Genomic DNA, 14158 nt, shown 5'->3' with positions numbered 1-14158 from the left:
TCGGGCTTTTACTGCATGAATTTATACACACAAAGTAACTGCCCTGAGGCACGATCTAGAATTGGGTAGCTAGGCATTAATAATCCATGATATTGTAGTTGCTGTTTCTGGATTTTGGCAATCTAGATTGGAACTTTAGTCCTTTAAGGAAGAAGAATGTTTAACAACTGACAGGCCACTTGAGATATGGTAGTGTCATTGATTTCAATAGATTTAATTGATTTCAACATATTTAATGTAGCTGAAAGGTATTAAATCGAATTCAGGAGTTTTCTTTAATGTCAGTTGTGTAGATATGTGGCATGCATACAATATTAACAGAATCCAGATAGCTAACAGGATTGTTTTGTGTGTACATATATTTCCCCGCCACTCTGAAGTTACTAGCTAACAAACTTTTGTAAGCTGGCATGGAAACATGTTTATGATGTTTAGTTGCACCATGTTTGATGCTTTTACAGTGCAATACTTGTATTTTCTGAATTAAACCAAAGGTATTTTTTCATGCTCTCTACTGTAGTGCATGACAGTCTTTTCTACAGTTGTAATAGATGTAAAACAAGCCAGACCGTACATCCTGTTTTTACCTAAAGCATGTATAAGAAGTCTTTTGTCCAAAATGTAGTATAAAGTTAAACTAAATTGCATTATATTAACCCTTCCAAGTGTATTTTCCTAAGCATAGTTATGATTAAATAAACTTTATTAAGGAACTTGCAGCTTCTATGTCCCACTTATTAATGGCTGCGGAAGCCGTTTGTAACTACAGGCAGGAGCAGTGCAAGCATCGTTGACAAGGCTCTTCACGACCTCAAGCCAGCATGGCATGGGGAGCCAGTATGTAGATCCTGTGTGTGTGCACACAGACATGACTGCAGACAGGGGCAGCAGCTCCAGAAATAGGTTATTTTTTTTATTTCAACATATGGTATTCATTTCCCTGCCTGCTTCAGTGAGGGCACAGCGGGGAGATGAACATGTATGGAGGAGGTTCAAACTTAATGCTGCGCCTCTTTGTGACTGGGCAGGACAGGCCCGATAGCTATTCCCTGCTATGTGAGAAGAAATGCAGCTTGATGGGAGCTGTGGAATTTAAACTTTGAGTTTCAGAGGTAATGCAGATGGCAATTCCTCTTGCGTTCCAGAAGGGTCTCTGGTGCTCCTTCATTTGAGGAATTAATAGTAGATTTATAAAAATGATGTCACTCGTCATCCCTATAGCTACATTACTGTCTATATAGATATTGAAAATGTCTTGGGAGCTGTGGAGCCTGGTATAGCTGCAAGGATGACTTTTTGTCGCTGCCAGTCTGGCCCGTTTTGAAAACCTGAGATGGATTAGCCCGTGATGCTAACCTGCCTTCTAGTGCTTGGCCATTCTTACTTCTGCTAATGCAGAACAATTCCTATTTGCCAAGGGAAAATGGCAAAATGACATTTGATGAGCTTGTGGACATAGTTGGATATGCAGCTGCTGCAGCTTTGAACAATATGGGATGCTCCTAGAAGTGTAAGAAGTGAGCTTTTGTCTCCTGACTAAATGCTTTCTCATAAGCAATACAGCCCCCAGAGCAGTCTTTGTCAGTGGGAATTTGGGTTTCTGAGCCATGCAGCTCATGGTTAAGTGGCAAAGAGCAGGGTGCAGTGTTACCACGGGACATCGCCTTGGAGGGCTGCAGGGTGGCAGGGCTGTCATCACCTGTGTAAGGGGGCAGGTTTTGGGTCTCTTCCCTGGAAGTGTTCCAGGCAGCACATGTGCACTTTATGGTAAAGCCAGAGTAAGGAGATGGAACAGCAGTGGTACCCAGGCCTGCCCACAGGCTGCAAGGGAGATACTCTGAGCACTTGGCACAGAGACAGCAGGGCCTGAGTACCTATATGCCTCTTTGCTCTGTGCTATGTGCATTAATGATTTCAAGCTGGATCAGTAGAAGAAGCCCTGCCCTTTGTAGCACCAGCCACTGTTGCCCCCTACCCCCAGGAAGGTCTTCTGGGGACAAGGTAGCTAGAATGAGAGGACACAAGCAGGTTGGCAACATGAGAAACCATTTTCCCTTAAACCAGCAGTCAGATCATCCTTATCTTTGATTAGCTCCTCACACTTTGGCAGAAAACCTGCTATTTTTTTCCAACAGAGAAACAGGATAAAACCTGCTGGGCTGAAAACATGCTTAGAAGCTGCTTTACACTAAGCTCTTATTTAACAGAACTTGGTAGCAGAGCACCAGTGCATAGCTCCATGGTACCTTGCAGGCCAGTGTGAGCTCCTGTCCACTCACTGAGATGCCCAAAAAGGGAGTTAGCTCAGCTGGAAGATGATTTAGCTTCCTGCTGGCTTGTATGGGGACAGACCAAGCTCATGTCTTAATTCAGTTGCTTGCTCAGGCTTTGCTGACGCTCCAAAGGAGCCAAAATGCTAGGTTCCTGATTTTGGTTTGGTGTTTGGTTTTTGTTTGTTTTTAAAGCTTAGTCATGCTGACGGAAGTGGCTTTACCTTGTTCATGTATAACCTATACATAGGAAAAGTTAATTTGAAGATGTGGCCATAGCCACACCATGGCACGGCACCCAATATGTGACATTGGACATTACCACCAACCCATCTTCAACAGCAGCTGGTCAAGAATTCCCCTTGGTGTTTTGGATGCCGCTAGCTGACCTGTACAGGTACAACTCTCCTCTGCCACCAGAGGAAGTGTGGGGACAGGTCAATGCAATGCCAGGGCACAGGCCCACCGTCAGGTTTCTGCTCCACCACCAGTTATATAGGGCATCCTGCACCAGTTCAGCTAAAAGATCAATGAAGACAGTTGCCGGTGAGGGGAGTTTGTAGGCAATGACAAGCTGTGAATCACAGAAAAAATCAACAGGAAGCAGATGCTTGAAACTTCTGATCCATTAGGCTCCCAGTCCAATGCACCTCTCCTCACATTACAGGCTGTTTTAGGATCATTAACAGCAGGCAAAATTTCAGACTTTGCATGAGACTTGGTCTGCTCTTGCCATGAAAAGCAAGAGCCATTTTCCTACGCTGAGAGTCCTCTGCTGTGAGCAGCTCTGAAACGGGAATAGCCACTGGGCAGGGAAAGGAAGCTGTTTTTTTTATTTGGGGGTGAGCTGGCACCACATGGGACATGTGCCAAAGCAAACCAACCCACCAGCTCCCAGCTGCAGCGGCATGTCCCTGCTTGCAGGGCAGTGGGGACACGCAGCCCTCCCTTGCCTGGAGGAGCACCCTGTCTACATGTGCAAACAGCCCCAGGTTCTGCAGCCCCTGCCAGGTTAAAAGCACTGCTGTTATACATTCAAATCTGTCCTTCTGCAGAATTTTACCTGTATTTCATCTATTCCATCCTAAGCCACAAGCAGGGGGTTTTTTTGTGTAGTTTTCCAGCAAACTGAGCGGTTCTGAACTCTTCTGTAGCATCTAGAAATGATTGCGCCTTGCTAGTGCACAGTGGGACACTCATGAAGAACAAACCTTCCCAGGGGGCTGGACCTTCCCAGCTCTTCCCTTGTGCCTCATTTTTGCACACAGACTCAAACCACCTTTGCTTTCGGCTCCTATGCCAAGATGAAATTAGCTGTTGTCCACAGACATGGTAAAAACTGTATTACCTTTCAGGCTGCCTGGCATAAAACAGACATGAACCCTCTCTTTGAGAAGAGTTCCAGAGTAGGTCTTCAGCTCTGGTGTAATTCAGCCCTGGAAGCTCATAAAAGGCATGTCCATGCTTTCATTGAGGCACTAATTGCTTCCACATTACAGCTGCCGACACACCAAGGTTTAGCATCTGTCAGGAGCACCCATTTTTGTTCCTGGCTGGGGCTGTTGCTGGCTGTCTGCTGCTCTTGTGGCACAATGTGGCTTTTACAAAAGCCCTTCAACATCTGCACACCTCCAAGGCCCCGTGCTGCCCCAGCTCACCACTCGCACCTCTGTGTTTGGCACAGAAGGGTGCTGGGCACAGGGGTCATGCGCACCCTGTCCCTGCACATCCCCATATTGGCAGCAAGCCTTTTCTCCTGGGTCTACCCCCTGAACTCACACACAGTCCACCTGTCCTTGTGAAAAGATGTGTGTTTGTTTTCCCCCAAACTGAAGGACTTGCTATGCCAGTCACTTGCCTTGACTGTGATTTTTCATGTCCAGCTCCTGGGCTGAGGACCACCACTGTAACAGAGACAGGGCTCCCAGTTAACTCCTTCTGCATGCAGAGCTGTTTGCTTTTCACGTTGTGTCTTTTCCAGATGTACAGTGGCGGAGGAATGTTACAGGGAGTGCCTGGTTTGGATGTGTCAAGCTACTTTGAGCAGACCACAGCCAGACCCTTTTCCTGCCTCTCACTTGAACTGAGCGCGCTGTGCCTTTTTCTATGCCTGCCCCGAACGAGGAGGTGCCAGCTTCTGCTCCCCACTGTTTTCCTCCAGCCCCCCTGTTACACCAAGTGTGTTACAGGCAGGAGACAGGTTCTCTTTAAGGCAAAAAACATCGTGTATCTCTGTGACACTGCAAGTAAAAAGCGATGCCTGTGGTGAACTCTGTCTGGAAATGTCACTGTAGGCAGCAAGATGTGGCCAGTGCTGGGTTTCTGCAGGTTGGCCCTGCTGAACTGCCTAAATGCAGCTGCAGGGCAGGCTGGTGAAGAGGCTTCTTTAAGCATCATCTAAATTAAAGCAGCTTCCCCTGCCCAGGCTGCACAGGCACACAGACAGTGGTGGGAGGGGGAGTCAAAAAAACGGCCCTGGTGGGCTATTCCCAGGCCCATCATCATGGCAATCAGCCCATCAAGGGCCCATCTGCACAAGCCTCGAGCTGCACAGGGGCACAGTGGAACCCAACTAAAGGATTCCTGAGGAATGAATGTCCAGGCCTCTTTCAAAGCCCTCCTTGCAGAGCCATCAGCCTCTCTGTCCAGGAGTGAAACTCATCACCGTAAATCTTTGTCGTGGGGAGATCTCTGTGAGGGTGACCGAGCACTGGCACAGACTGCCCGGGGAGATTGTGGAGTCTCCTTCATTGCTCTTCATAAAAAAAAACCATCTAGATACAGTCCTGGACAGGCTCCTGTAGACGGGCTTGCTTGAGCTGGGGTGCTGGACCAGAGGACCTCCATAGGTCCCTTCAACCTCAGCCATGCTGCCGGTCTGTGTCATGGAGGTCACCTTTTGGGCTATGGGAGATTGCTGTCCAGGGATGTGGGACGCATCATAGGATGCAGGGGAAGAATATTTTGGGATTGCATAGGACTTACTAGGGGATGTTCAGAGAAGGAATCAACTGTGGGGAAAGGGATGGGTTGAGGTGATTTGCGGGACAAGTGTGGGAAAGAGAGGGGTAAAAGGGATAAAGAGGACTAGTTGCATGTAAAAAGCTAGCCAGTATGCTGATCTGGCCATGCCCTGCAACTGATCAGCACAATCTGTCCTGTGTCCTTATTCAATTTCTTTCTAACTTTCCAGGGTGAGGGCTCCATATTCTGTGTACACACATGACAGGGCAAGGGCAGCAACTAAAGTCAGACCATGGGTCGGAGGAGCTGCGTGCCCATGGTGCAGTAACTGAAGTGGGGAGTGCTGTGCAGTCACCAGTGAAGATCAAACTTGACTAGCTGGGGAAGCAAGTGAAATGACCTGGGAGAAAAGGGGTGTGGGGTTCTTTAAAGGACAGTTCAGGGCATCAGAGCTCCCGGATGTCTCTAGGAGTAAGAGAATAAGGCTGAGACCAGCAGAGTCCTGGCCAGTTGTGTGTCTGTGAGCAAGACTGTCTGTACCAGTAACCAGAGTGGGGCTGCAGCCTCAGGGACTCACAGCTCCAGGTGCCAGCAACTGGGAAAATGGCATCCAGGGACCAGCAGTTACTGGGCAGACTGAGTGTCTGAGCCCACCACGTACATGTGTGTGTGTATAGAGGCCAGTGGTGCTACAATCATTTAAGTGCTATGTGTCTGTCTGTGATCTGTGTGTATGTATGTGGTGTGGATGTGTGCTTTGTGCCTACTGGGAATACATCTTCAGCCTCACTAGCGGCTGGACCTTGCACAAGGGAGCTGCAGCAGCCTCACCTCTCTTTGTCTGTCAGATCTGGCATGAAACATTCTCCTCCAACACTGGCCTTCCTGCTGGAGCTTTTGTGTAGTTACCAGGATACTTATACCCCTACAAGAGTGTGTTGGCAGCAATTTGAAAAGGATACAAAGAAGTGTCTTTGAAAAGTTTTATTTTACACCCTCAGTTTCAGAAACCTTTCCAAATCAAAGCAGCAAGTTGCAGAAGTTTCCTCTTCAGGCATATGAGCAAATCTGCTTGTTACTAATTCACCTTTCCTGACCAAAAGCAGGGTGTTGCACCCTCTCATCTCTCCCAGATACTGAAGGACTGAAAGGACCTGAGTTTTGGTCGATGTTGTTGAATTACTATGAGCCACTAGGAGGGTCATAACCATAGAGGAGCTGGAGCATTCCCTGCTCCTCCCCACTGCCTCCACCTCCTTCAACTCTGGAAACGGCATAAAGCCTCCAAGAATACGGTGATGGTTTCTGACCTGCATGAGCATGTCTGCAGGAGAAAACCTACTTTACAAGCAGCAAAGCTCAGCCCAGGACAGGCAGGTGAGTTTCCACCTTGTACTTCAAGAGTGAAGAGGTAAAGGGATTTGTTCATAAATACTGGCAGGTCCCAGGAAGACGCTGTTTCACCTCTCATAGCAAGGTACCAGTCACTCAGCTCATTCAAAGTGGCCACAGTTCAGCCACTGGATCAGCTGTGGACTTGTAGAATCCTGAACCAGGCACTTCCCCAAATGTGCCCATCTGCCTTTAAAAAGGAGTCCAGGCTCTCCTGAATATCAGTAAGCAACAAGGTCTCTAGAGGCTGTTCTGTCTTCTGCCTTGCTTCAATGATGAGAAGTGCTATCTTCTCTCTCTGGTTTTTAGGTTTTCCACCAGGGAAGGAGGCTTTCTGGTCCTATAGGCAGCAGTGCCTGCGATCCGCGCCCCTCGGATGGTACTGATGTATGGCAAAAGGGGAGGTTCCCGCAGCACCAGCCTGGTGTCCTTGGGAGTGTAGGCTCGGAGCAGCAATTTCTCCTCCTCATGAGCTGTCACTGCCACCCAGCCTGCAGAGCCAAAAAAAAAATAGACAGTGAGCAAGATGAGCCACTACTATCAGAATTAGGGTTCTAAGGCAAACTCAGTTCCTCCTGTGTTGGCTGAGAACCTGAGCTACCCAGGTGTAATTTGTTTGAGAGACAAAGCTCAAAGGTAATATCCAGCCCTTTCCAACAGAAAGCAGCATCTCTAGCCACATCTTACTCTCCCCAGACACAGCTCTTTCCTGGTGAACTGCAGAGACACAATGTGAACTACAAAAAGCACAATAACAAAGCTTTCCAATCCATGGCCCTTCTTCTTCTCTCACCTGGAGACAGTGTCACAGCCATTCCTGATGCTGTGAAACTTGTATGGCGGCCAGAGCATAAAGTATTCCAATGTGGTCAACCTGTACAAGTACAGTTGTCAACATCCATTCTTGAAGGTTGCTAAATCTCAGTCCAAAAATGTCATGGCTGCCCTGATTTTGTGTTGGTGACAGTCCTGCTCTGAGTAGGAGATATGGCTTCATCCCTTCAGAGGCCGCTTTCCATCAATGTTTCTAGGATGCAGAAGCTGCAAAGCAAACTAATGAAGAAATATTGAATTACCTGCAGAGGAGAGCTTGATATCTGCGACTGCCTCAGTGGGACCAATTCCTTTCAGTGTAATGTCCTGAGGGACAAGCGGGGGGAACTCTTTCATTCGCTCTTTCCCACCCATGGGAACCTAACATCAAAACATGGAGAAAAGATTTAACGGTCAAAAAATGCTTCAGCACTCCTACCTTGAACTGGTGAGCAAGGCACAAGTGGGAATAAAGATGCTAGACGGTTGTTAGCCAAGTACGAGCTGGCTTGAACACCCTACAGGGGTTATTTTGGGTTTGCCAAGAGCAGAATCAGGATCACATCCAGAGCAACTCAATGGGAACTCAGATGTGCTGGTTTTCCCCATGAATTGTGCCCCAGCCAGACTGCTTCACCAGGCACCAAGAGCCCATGACAGCGTCTCCTCTTACCTTCAGTAACTCTTGGCCAGCACGCTCCTCATAGAAGGCATCTGCGTTACTCAGGGTAGAAATGTGGACTGGCAGCAGGTTAGATGCCACAACAGTAAACCAGGCAGGCTTTTCTCCCTGAAATAAATAACAAGAGGAGAGTGTTACTTATGATAACAGAAAAGGAGCCCTGAATTGCTGTCTGCTGCTTCATTTCTCTCCTGCATGCTGAATACCTGTTTGCTTGCTGTCCCTTCCTTGTCTGAGGAGGGGTCCTTGCCTCTGCCACTGCAGAGCAGCCAGGGTTTCTATCAACATGGGAGCTGAGCTTCCAGGAGAGAAGCAGCCATGGCTTCACCATCCTGCCTCAAAGCACCCCCAGTACCATATCCTCTGCCATCACATCTGCTCAGCTCAGGCAAATCATCCAAGAGATATCTTTGCTCAGGTTTAATTCCCAAGAACAAACTCAATATGGTTATTCAGCTTGAGAGGTGATGGACATCTCCTGTCTGGGTACTTATTCTCCTGTCACTTTCCATTTCTAACATGCCAAGACACTTTGCAGTGCTTTATGAACAGATTCAGCATCTCAAAAGCAGCAAAGAAAGGGTCAGAGAAAGCCACCCAGAAAGCATCTTATCTTCTAGTACTACTATAACAAGAGATGAAGCAGCTGCTCACAAAATCCTTTCTCCCCTTACCTGTAAGTAGTCCACACGTCCCAAGGCTGCTAAAAACAAGACCATTCCTGGCTTGAGAATGAAGGTCCGTGGAACAATGGCAGTTGTTGGCAAAACCAGCTTTACTTCTTCATCTGTCAGGAGATTTAGAACCTGTAAAATAAATTGCTCTGCCATAAATCATCCCAGAAATGTTAATGGGAACAATGAAATTAATATTTGTATTACATTGCTAGAGGAAAAAGATCAGGTTATGCAGTGTGAAGAACATCCAACAGGACAACTGAATTCTGGTCCACAGAGTAAGTGAGAAATAGGAGGAAGTAGGGATGTCACCAATCTCCATGGCAATGCAGGGTCCATAGCAGAGTTAAAATGGCTGCCAGCAGCCTGCTGGACCACAGATCTTGGAATCCTGGGTCTGGCTGGAACAAGCTCATGGAAGATTTACCACGCTTTAGCATGAGTGCAGCCACAAGCAGAACTGGAGATCACCTTTGGCTATGGCATCTGAACTACTCCACTTACGCAGTACGCAAAGTGCTGAATCAATACTAGCAGCAAAGCTAGTCTCAAGTATCTCACTGAGAGAAAAGTGCACGATCAGATTGTGAAACTGAAACTGCAGTATGACCAGTCTGCCCCAGTGTGGATCCCTACCCTCGGCAGAGTGAAACAACCTCTCCCACTGTGAGGGCTCCCAAATGCTCTTGCTGCTTGTATTCCTTCCTCTTCCCTTCCATCTCCTCGCTTAACTGGCTCTTCTGTTTAGGTTTTAACTTGTTTCAGTAAAGTTATCCACCCTGAAGTCTACTGAAAAGCCAGCAACCTCACCAGCAGTGCTGCAGCCACAGCGGTCTGATTGCTTCCTAAAGCAGCACTGTTCAAATCCAGCTATGAAACAATATGCAGGCACTGAAGCTCAGGAAGCACTGCCTTGAAGAAAACAACTAGTCTTCTTGTTGGTGGCATCTCTTTCCTAAATACAGGAAACTGACAGTGTGCCCCCCATGCATGCCTGCATCATGCAAATACAAGTATGTAGCAGTCTGGACTATGAGGATTAACCTCAATTCATCATTAAAAGACAAAACTAACACAGGCTGTGGTGCAGCCAAAACCCCAGTGCTCTTCATATATTCACAAGCAGACAATCTTTAGCTTGGAAGACCAATTCAACACCGATTCTAAAAGCCAGCAGGCTTTGCCCTGCTGGCTTCGGGTTTTCTGATGTGTTTGGCAATGCTTAAACTAAAATTTGAGAGTTATCAGTCATTCTTTTCCATGCTTTCCAGAAGTCTGGCTTTAGAAGGAGTCATGAGGAAGCAGCTGAAGACAAACTTCCAAGGAGTAAGGATAAAAATGTAATTCTGTCATAAGCTAATTGCCACTTCACTCTTCTTCCAAAATGAAAAACAAAAACCAAACCTGCTTGTTATTAGAAATCTCTCAGGCCAAAACCTGCCACATAGACCATCTACATGTCCTCCAGTCAGATTGAACACCGACCGCAGAAACAAAATTTGGTCGGAAACTTGGCATGTAGACTATCCTTGCTGTGCCTTTGGAGAGCTAAATCAGAAACAGCAGCAAGTATTTCTGGATGAAGGAAAGCCCATGTTTTCCACACTTACCAGGTCTCTAAGCTGATGACTGTCTTTACCAAACACTGATCATCTATCAGAGAGCAAAGTGCCACAGTAAAGTAGATTATGATCTGGCAAATATATCTATTAAAAAAACCAGTAGTTTTCTAGCATTCAAGAAAGCAGTGTCTGCACTTCAGTTGTGCAGTCTCAGTACAGTGCTTGCACTTCCTTCTCTTGAGGACTTTTATCTTCCCAAAAAGATGACCTGCAGCTCTGCATAGATATCAAAGCGATGAAAAAAATCAAAATATGACTTCTTTTTTGGATGTGTGCACAACATCAGCACTGGCTTCAGAGCCATTGCTCTGCTGAAACATTGAGATGGGCCTGAGGTATCTGAGCTACTAACAGGAACATGGCAGATCCAAATAGCTTCAGGAGAATGCTTTCTCAAAGTCTTGGTTCAGTCATACAACACTGGTTATCCTCCTGAGATCCACCTTTGTCAGTAGGCTGGCAGAACTAAAAAAGTGCAAACTTCTTTGGGTGATACTGGTATAAACTTACTTATAGAACTATTTCCTACTTCCCTTCATTCAGATGTTAAGGAAGTTTGGTGATGCAGTTGTACAGTTTATTTGCAAGATTTCAGTATGCACTACTCAGAAATGCAACAGCATTAACATAATGAACCCGTCCCAAGTAAATACAAACCATATTTTAACACAAATGCCCAAACCAAAAGAATCCTAACCCCAGGACTGCAGCAGAAATACTCTCCCACATGCACAGGATGTTCTGTCCTCCCAAACCCATCATCCCCAAACACAGCACCACAGAGTACCTACACAGTTTTCCTTTATAATCCCTGGAGTGTCAAAACACCAGCGAGCATCCTTCACTTCGTTGTGTGTGAACTCTTCCCTTTCCTCATGCTTCTGAGGGGAATCTCTGGGATCTTCATCTATGCTGTATGAGAGCATGTCAGGGTCAAAGTCAATCACTGAGCTAGACTTCAGCTGTTGAAATGTTCTTCCAACTCTTCCTGGATTAAAATGAAACATTTCTGGTGATTAATTTAGTAACTTGCCTATCCTTCATTGGACATCTGTCCCTTCCCTTGCTTAAAAGAGACACGCATTGGTAATATAAAGGTAACAAAGATGCTATGTGGCCACAAAGTTTCATGATTCAAAAGCTAAGATGCTAAGAAATCCTTTCTATAATTCTTGCTTAGCACTCCTCAAGCTCCAAAACCTTAGCAAGGATCAAATTACAGGCACCCCACTATTTCCACTTCACAGTAAAGCAAGCTGCCTTCTGTTTTCAGTGCCTTGGACTGTCAAACATAGAACTGTTGGAAAATCAGAGCTATCTTCTGACAACTCCATTTTTTGGATATATGGTAAAATGATGCAAACCACTGTGGCTTGCAGCTAAACCCCAGTAATTTAATAGTAAAACTCATTTTCTTCCTTTGGGAGTGAGAGATGGTGTCTAACGCAATATCATTTTAAATTATTAAGCTATCTGAAGTAGGTCACCAAATGCTGATGGGAGGTGCACTGTACAGAGAAAACGTCTGCAATGGTACTACAACAGCTGAAAAATAAGTACTCAAAAGAAATACTAATGATGCTACTGACAGAAGAGCTAGAGGTCTTGCACCCATTACTCAAGGAATAAAAACTGGTCAAAATATCTTGAACGCAAGTTTGGAAATTTTTTATTGCTAATACAGTTGCTCTCATAATTAAATGGAAATGAGTTCTTTCAGAGTTGGAAGAAATGACTCACCAAAACCCTCTGGATTCTACAGCAAATTAAGGAGTTAACAGTCCTTCATGTAATGCAGTATTTTCATCAGGGCAGAGAGGCAATGCCTTTACACAAGCAATACTCACCCACTAAATAACCTTGCTTTTTAAGGTGCTTAAGGTACTTCTTTTCTTCACTGCTTAGCTCATCTTCTGTTTTTGTTGCCTCCTCTTTCAGCCTCTCCTGCCTTCGGAATATCCTGTCACATGTAGGATTAATAATTGGAAATTTCAACAGGTTGAGTGTTGTTCCTGGAAAAAAAAAAAATCAGAAGACTTGTTTGAGTCCCTAACTGCCTGGCACATTTAAGCCCTAAGGAAAAATGAAAAAAAAATGCTTCTCCAACTTTTGGGCGAAACCCAGTAAAACAAAGCTGGAGAGAGAACTACAGCTGCTGTCATAAAGTACTACCATCCCCAGCCGCAGTAGTGGAAATGAGGCATCCATCCACCTGAGACCTGCTCTCACCAACAGTTTGATGAAATGGGTGTCAAAGCCAATTGGTGCCAAGACTGACTTAATACACCTCAGGCAACCCCACCTCCAGGCAGCTTGGTTTGTCCTATGATCGTTTTATGGGTGCTCACTGTTCAACCTCCTGTTTTTTTCTCTAGACTGGAGGGCACCACAGATTGGATACCATCTAGCTCTGGTTTAACAGCTCCCTCACTGCTACAAGCTGCACAGCACCCTCTGTGTATACCTCCCACCCTTGCTGCCCAGAGGAAGGTGGCGATGCAAAGCACAGTGCAGCACTGGAACTCGCTGCCCACAACAGCGGCTTCAGGGTGGCAGGCACCCACTGGATGACACATCCCCCTGCCCCAGGGGTGGCTTTGCAGGAGGCTTGGGGCTAGCTGGCCTCTGACTGCCCAACACCGCACGTGATCCCTGCTGTGATGAGAAGAGTGGTGCCCCTGACCTGGCCAGGGTGACACAGTGGCCCTGTTGACAGTGTCGGTGGCGCGGGACTTGCAGTAGTCGGAGCGCAGCAGGGCATTGAAGAGTGTTGACTTGCCCGAGTTGGTGGCACCCAGCAGGTAGACATCACCCGCACACTTCCAGGAGCGCTGCAGCCGGCTAATCAGTCCTTCCATGCCAAAGCCCGTCTTGGCGCTCACCAGGCGGACATCCACCACTGGGGCTCCGTGCAGCCCGGCCTCGGCACAGGCTGCTGCCACTCGCTGCCGCAGCCGCCCCAGGTGCCCGGGGGAGTCAGCGGGTAGCAGGTCCACCTTGTTGCCCACCACCAGCAGCCCGGCGGCGGGGACGTCGGGGCCCAGCAGCGCCGGCAGCTGCGGTAGCACCGGGTCGGGCAGTTCCAGCACATCGAGCAGGTAGAGGAGGAGCGGCCCGCGGCCGTGGCGGGGGGGGCGGCGCAGGGCGGCGCTCACCACCTCCCGGTGCTGCTCGGGCGGCAGCCGCAGCCGCAGGGCCCGGCCGTAGTGGGCCAGCAGCCAGCAGCGCTGGCAGACGGCGCCTCGCAGCCCCGCCACGCCGGCCGGGCCCTCCGATAGAGTCCGGTACTTCTCCGCCGGCACGAAGCCCGGCGCCGCGCCGTCGCGGCAGTGCAGCTCAGCCCCGCAGCCTGAGCAGCTCACGCCGCTCGGCGGCACCGAGGGGTCGGGCGTCCCCACCACCGAGCGCCGCTGCCGCCGCTTCTTGCCCGGCTCCCGCTCTCGGCGGGCCGCCGCCGCCGCCGCTGTTGTTGTTGTTGTTGTTGTTGCTGCTGTTGCCGCCGCCGCCTCGCCGGGCTCCGGCTCGTACTCGAGGAAGACGAACTGCTCCTCCTCGCCGCCGGCTGCCGCCTCGCGCCGCCGCACCGGGGCCCAGGGCCGGGCGCGGCCCAGCCGGGCCAGCAGCGCCGGGGCCAGGCGGAGCATGGCGGCGCCGGCACTTCCGCGGCGACGCGAGGGGGCGGGGCTTAGCCGCCGCGCATGCGCGGTCCCGCTCCCGCTGCCTCCTGGGAGGTGGCGC

The 14158-nt window shown here is 48.4% G+C and overlaps 1 protein-coding gene across 2 annotated transcripts; it reads right to left on the bottom strand.

The window, feature by feature from the left end:
* Positions 1-6236: 6236 nt before the first annotated feature.
* Positions 6237-14064, bottom strand: NOA1 (nitric oxide associated 1; the record flags this gene model as incomplete). 2 transcript variants are annotated; one of them, XM_080344480.1, is made up of 7 exons in its annotated part: positions 6237-7117; positions 7703-7820; positions 8113-8229; positions 8796-8927; positions 11212-11408; positions 12268-12432; positions 13104-14064. In XM_080344480.1, the coding sequence occupies 7 exons, from the start codon at positions 14062-14064 to the stop codon at positions 6912-6914; spliced, it is 1896 nt and encodes a 631-aa protein (XP_080200606.1). In that variant the 3' UTR covers positions 6237-6911. The 2 variants fall into 2 exon arrangements, with proteins under 2 accessions (XP_080200606.1, XP_080200607.1); XM_080344481.1 differs by lacking the exons at positions 6237-7117; positions 7703-7820 and adding an exon at positions 7460-7679.
* Positions 14065-14158: the final 94 nt, after the last annotated feature.

The sequence above is a fragment of the Nesoenas mayeri genome (genome assembly GCF_963082525.1).
Source record: "Nesoenas mayeri genome assembly, chromosome: 4".
Classification (NCBI taxonomy): Eukaryota; Metazoa; Chordata; class Aves; order Columbiformes; family Columbidae; genus Nesoenas; species Nesoenas mayeri.
This window is presented reverse-complemented; position numbering and strand designations above follow the sequence as displayed.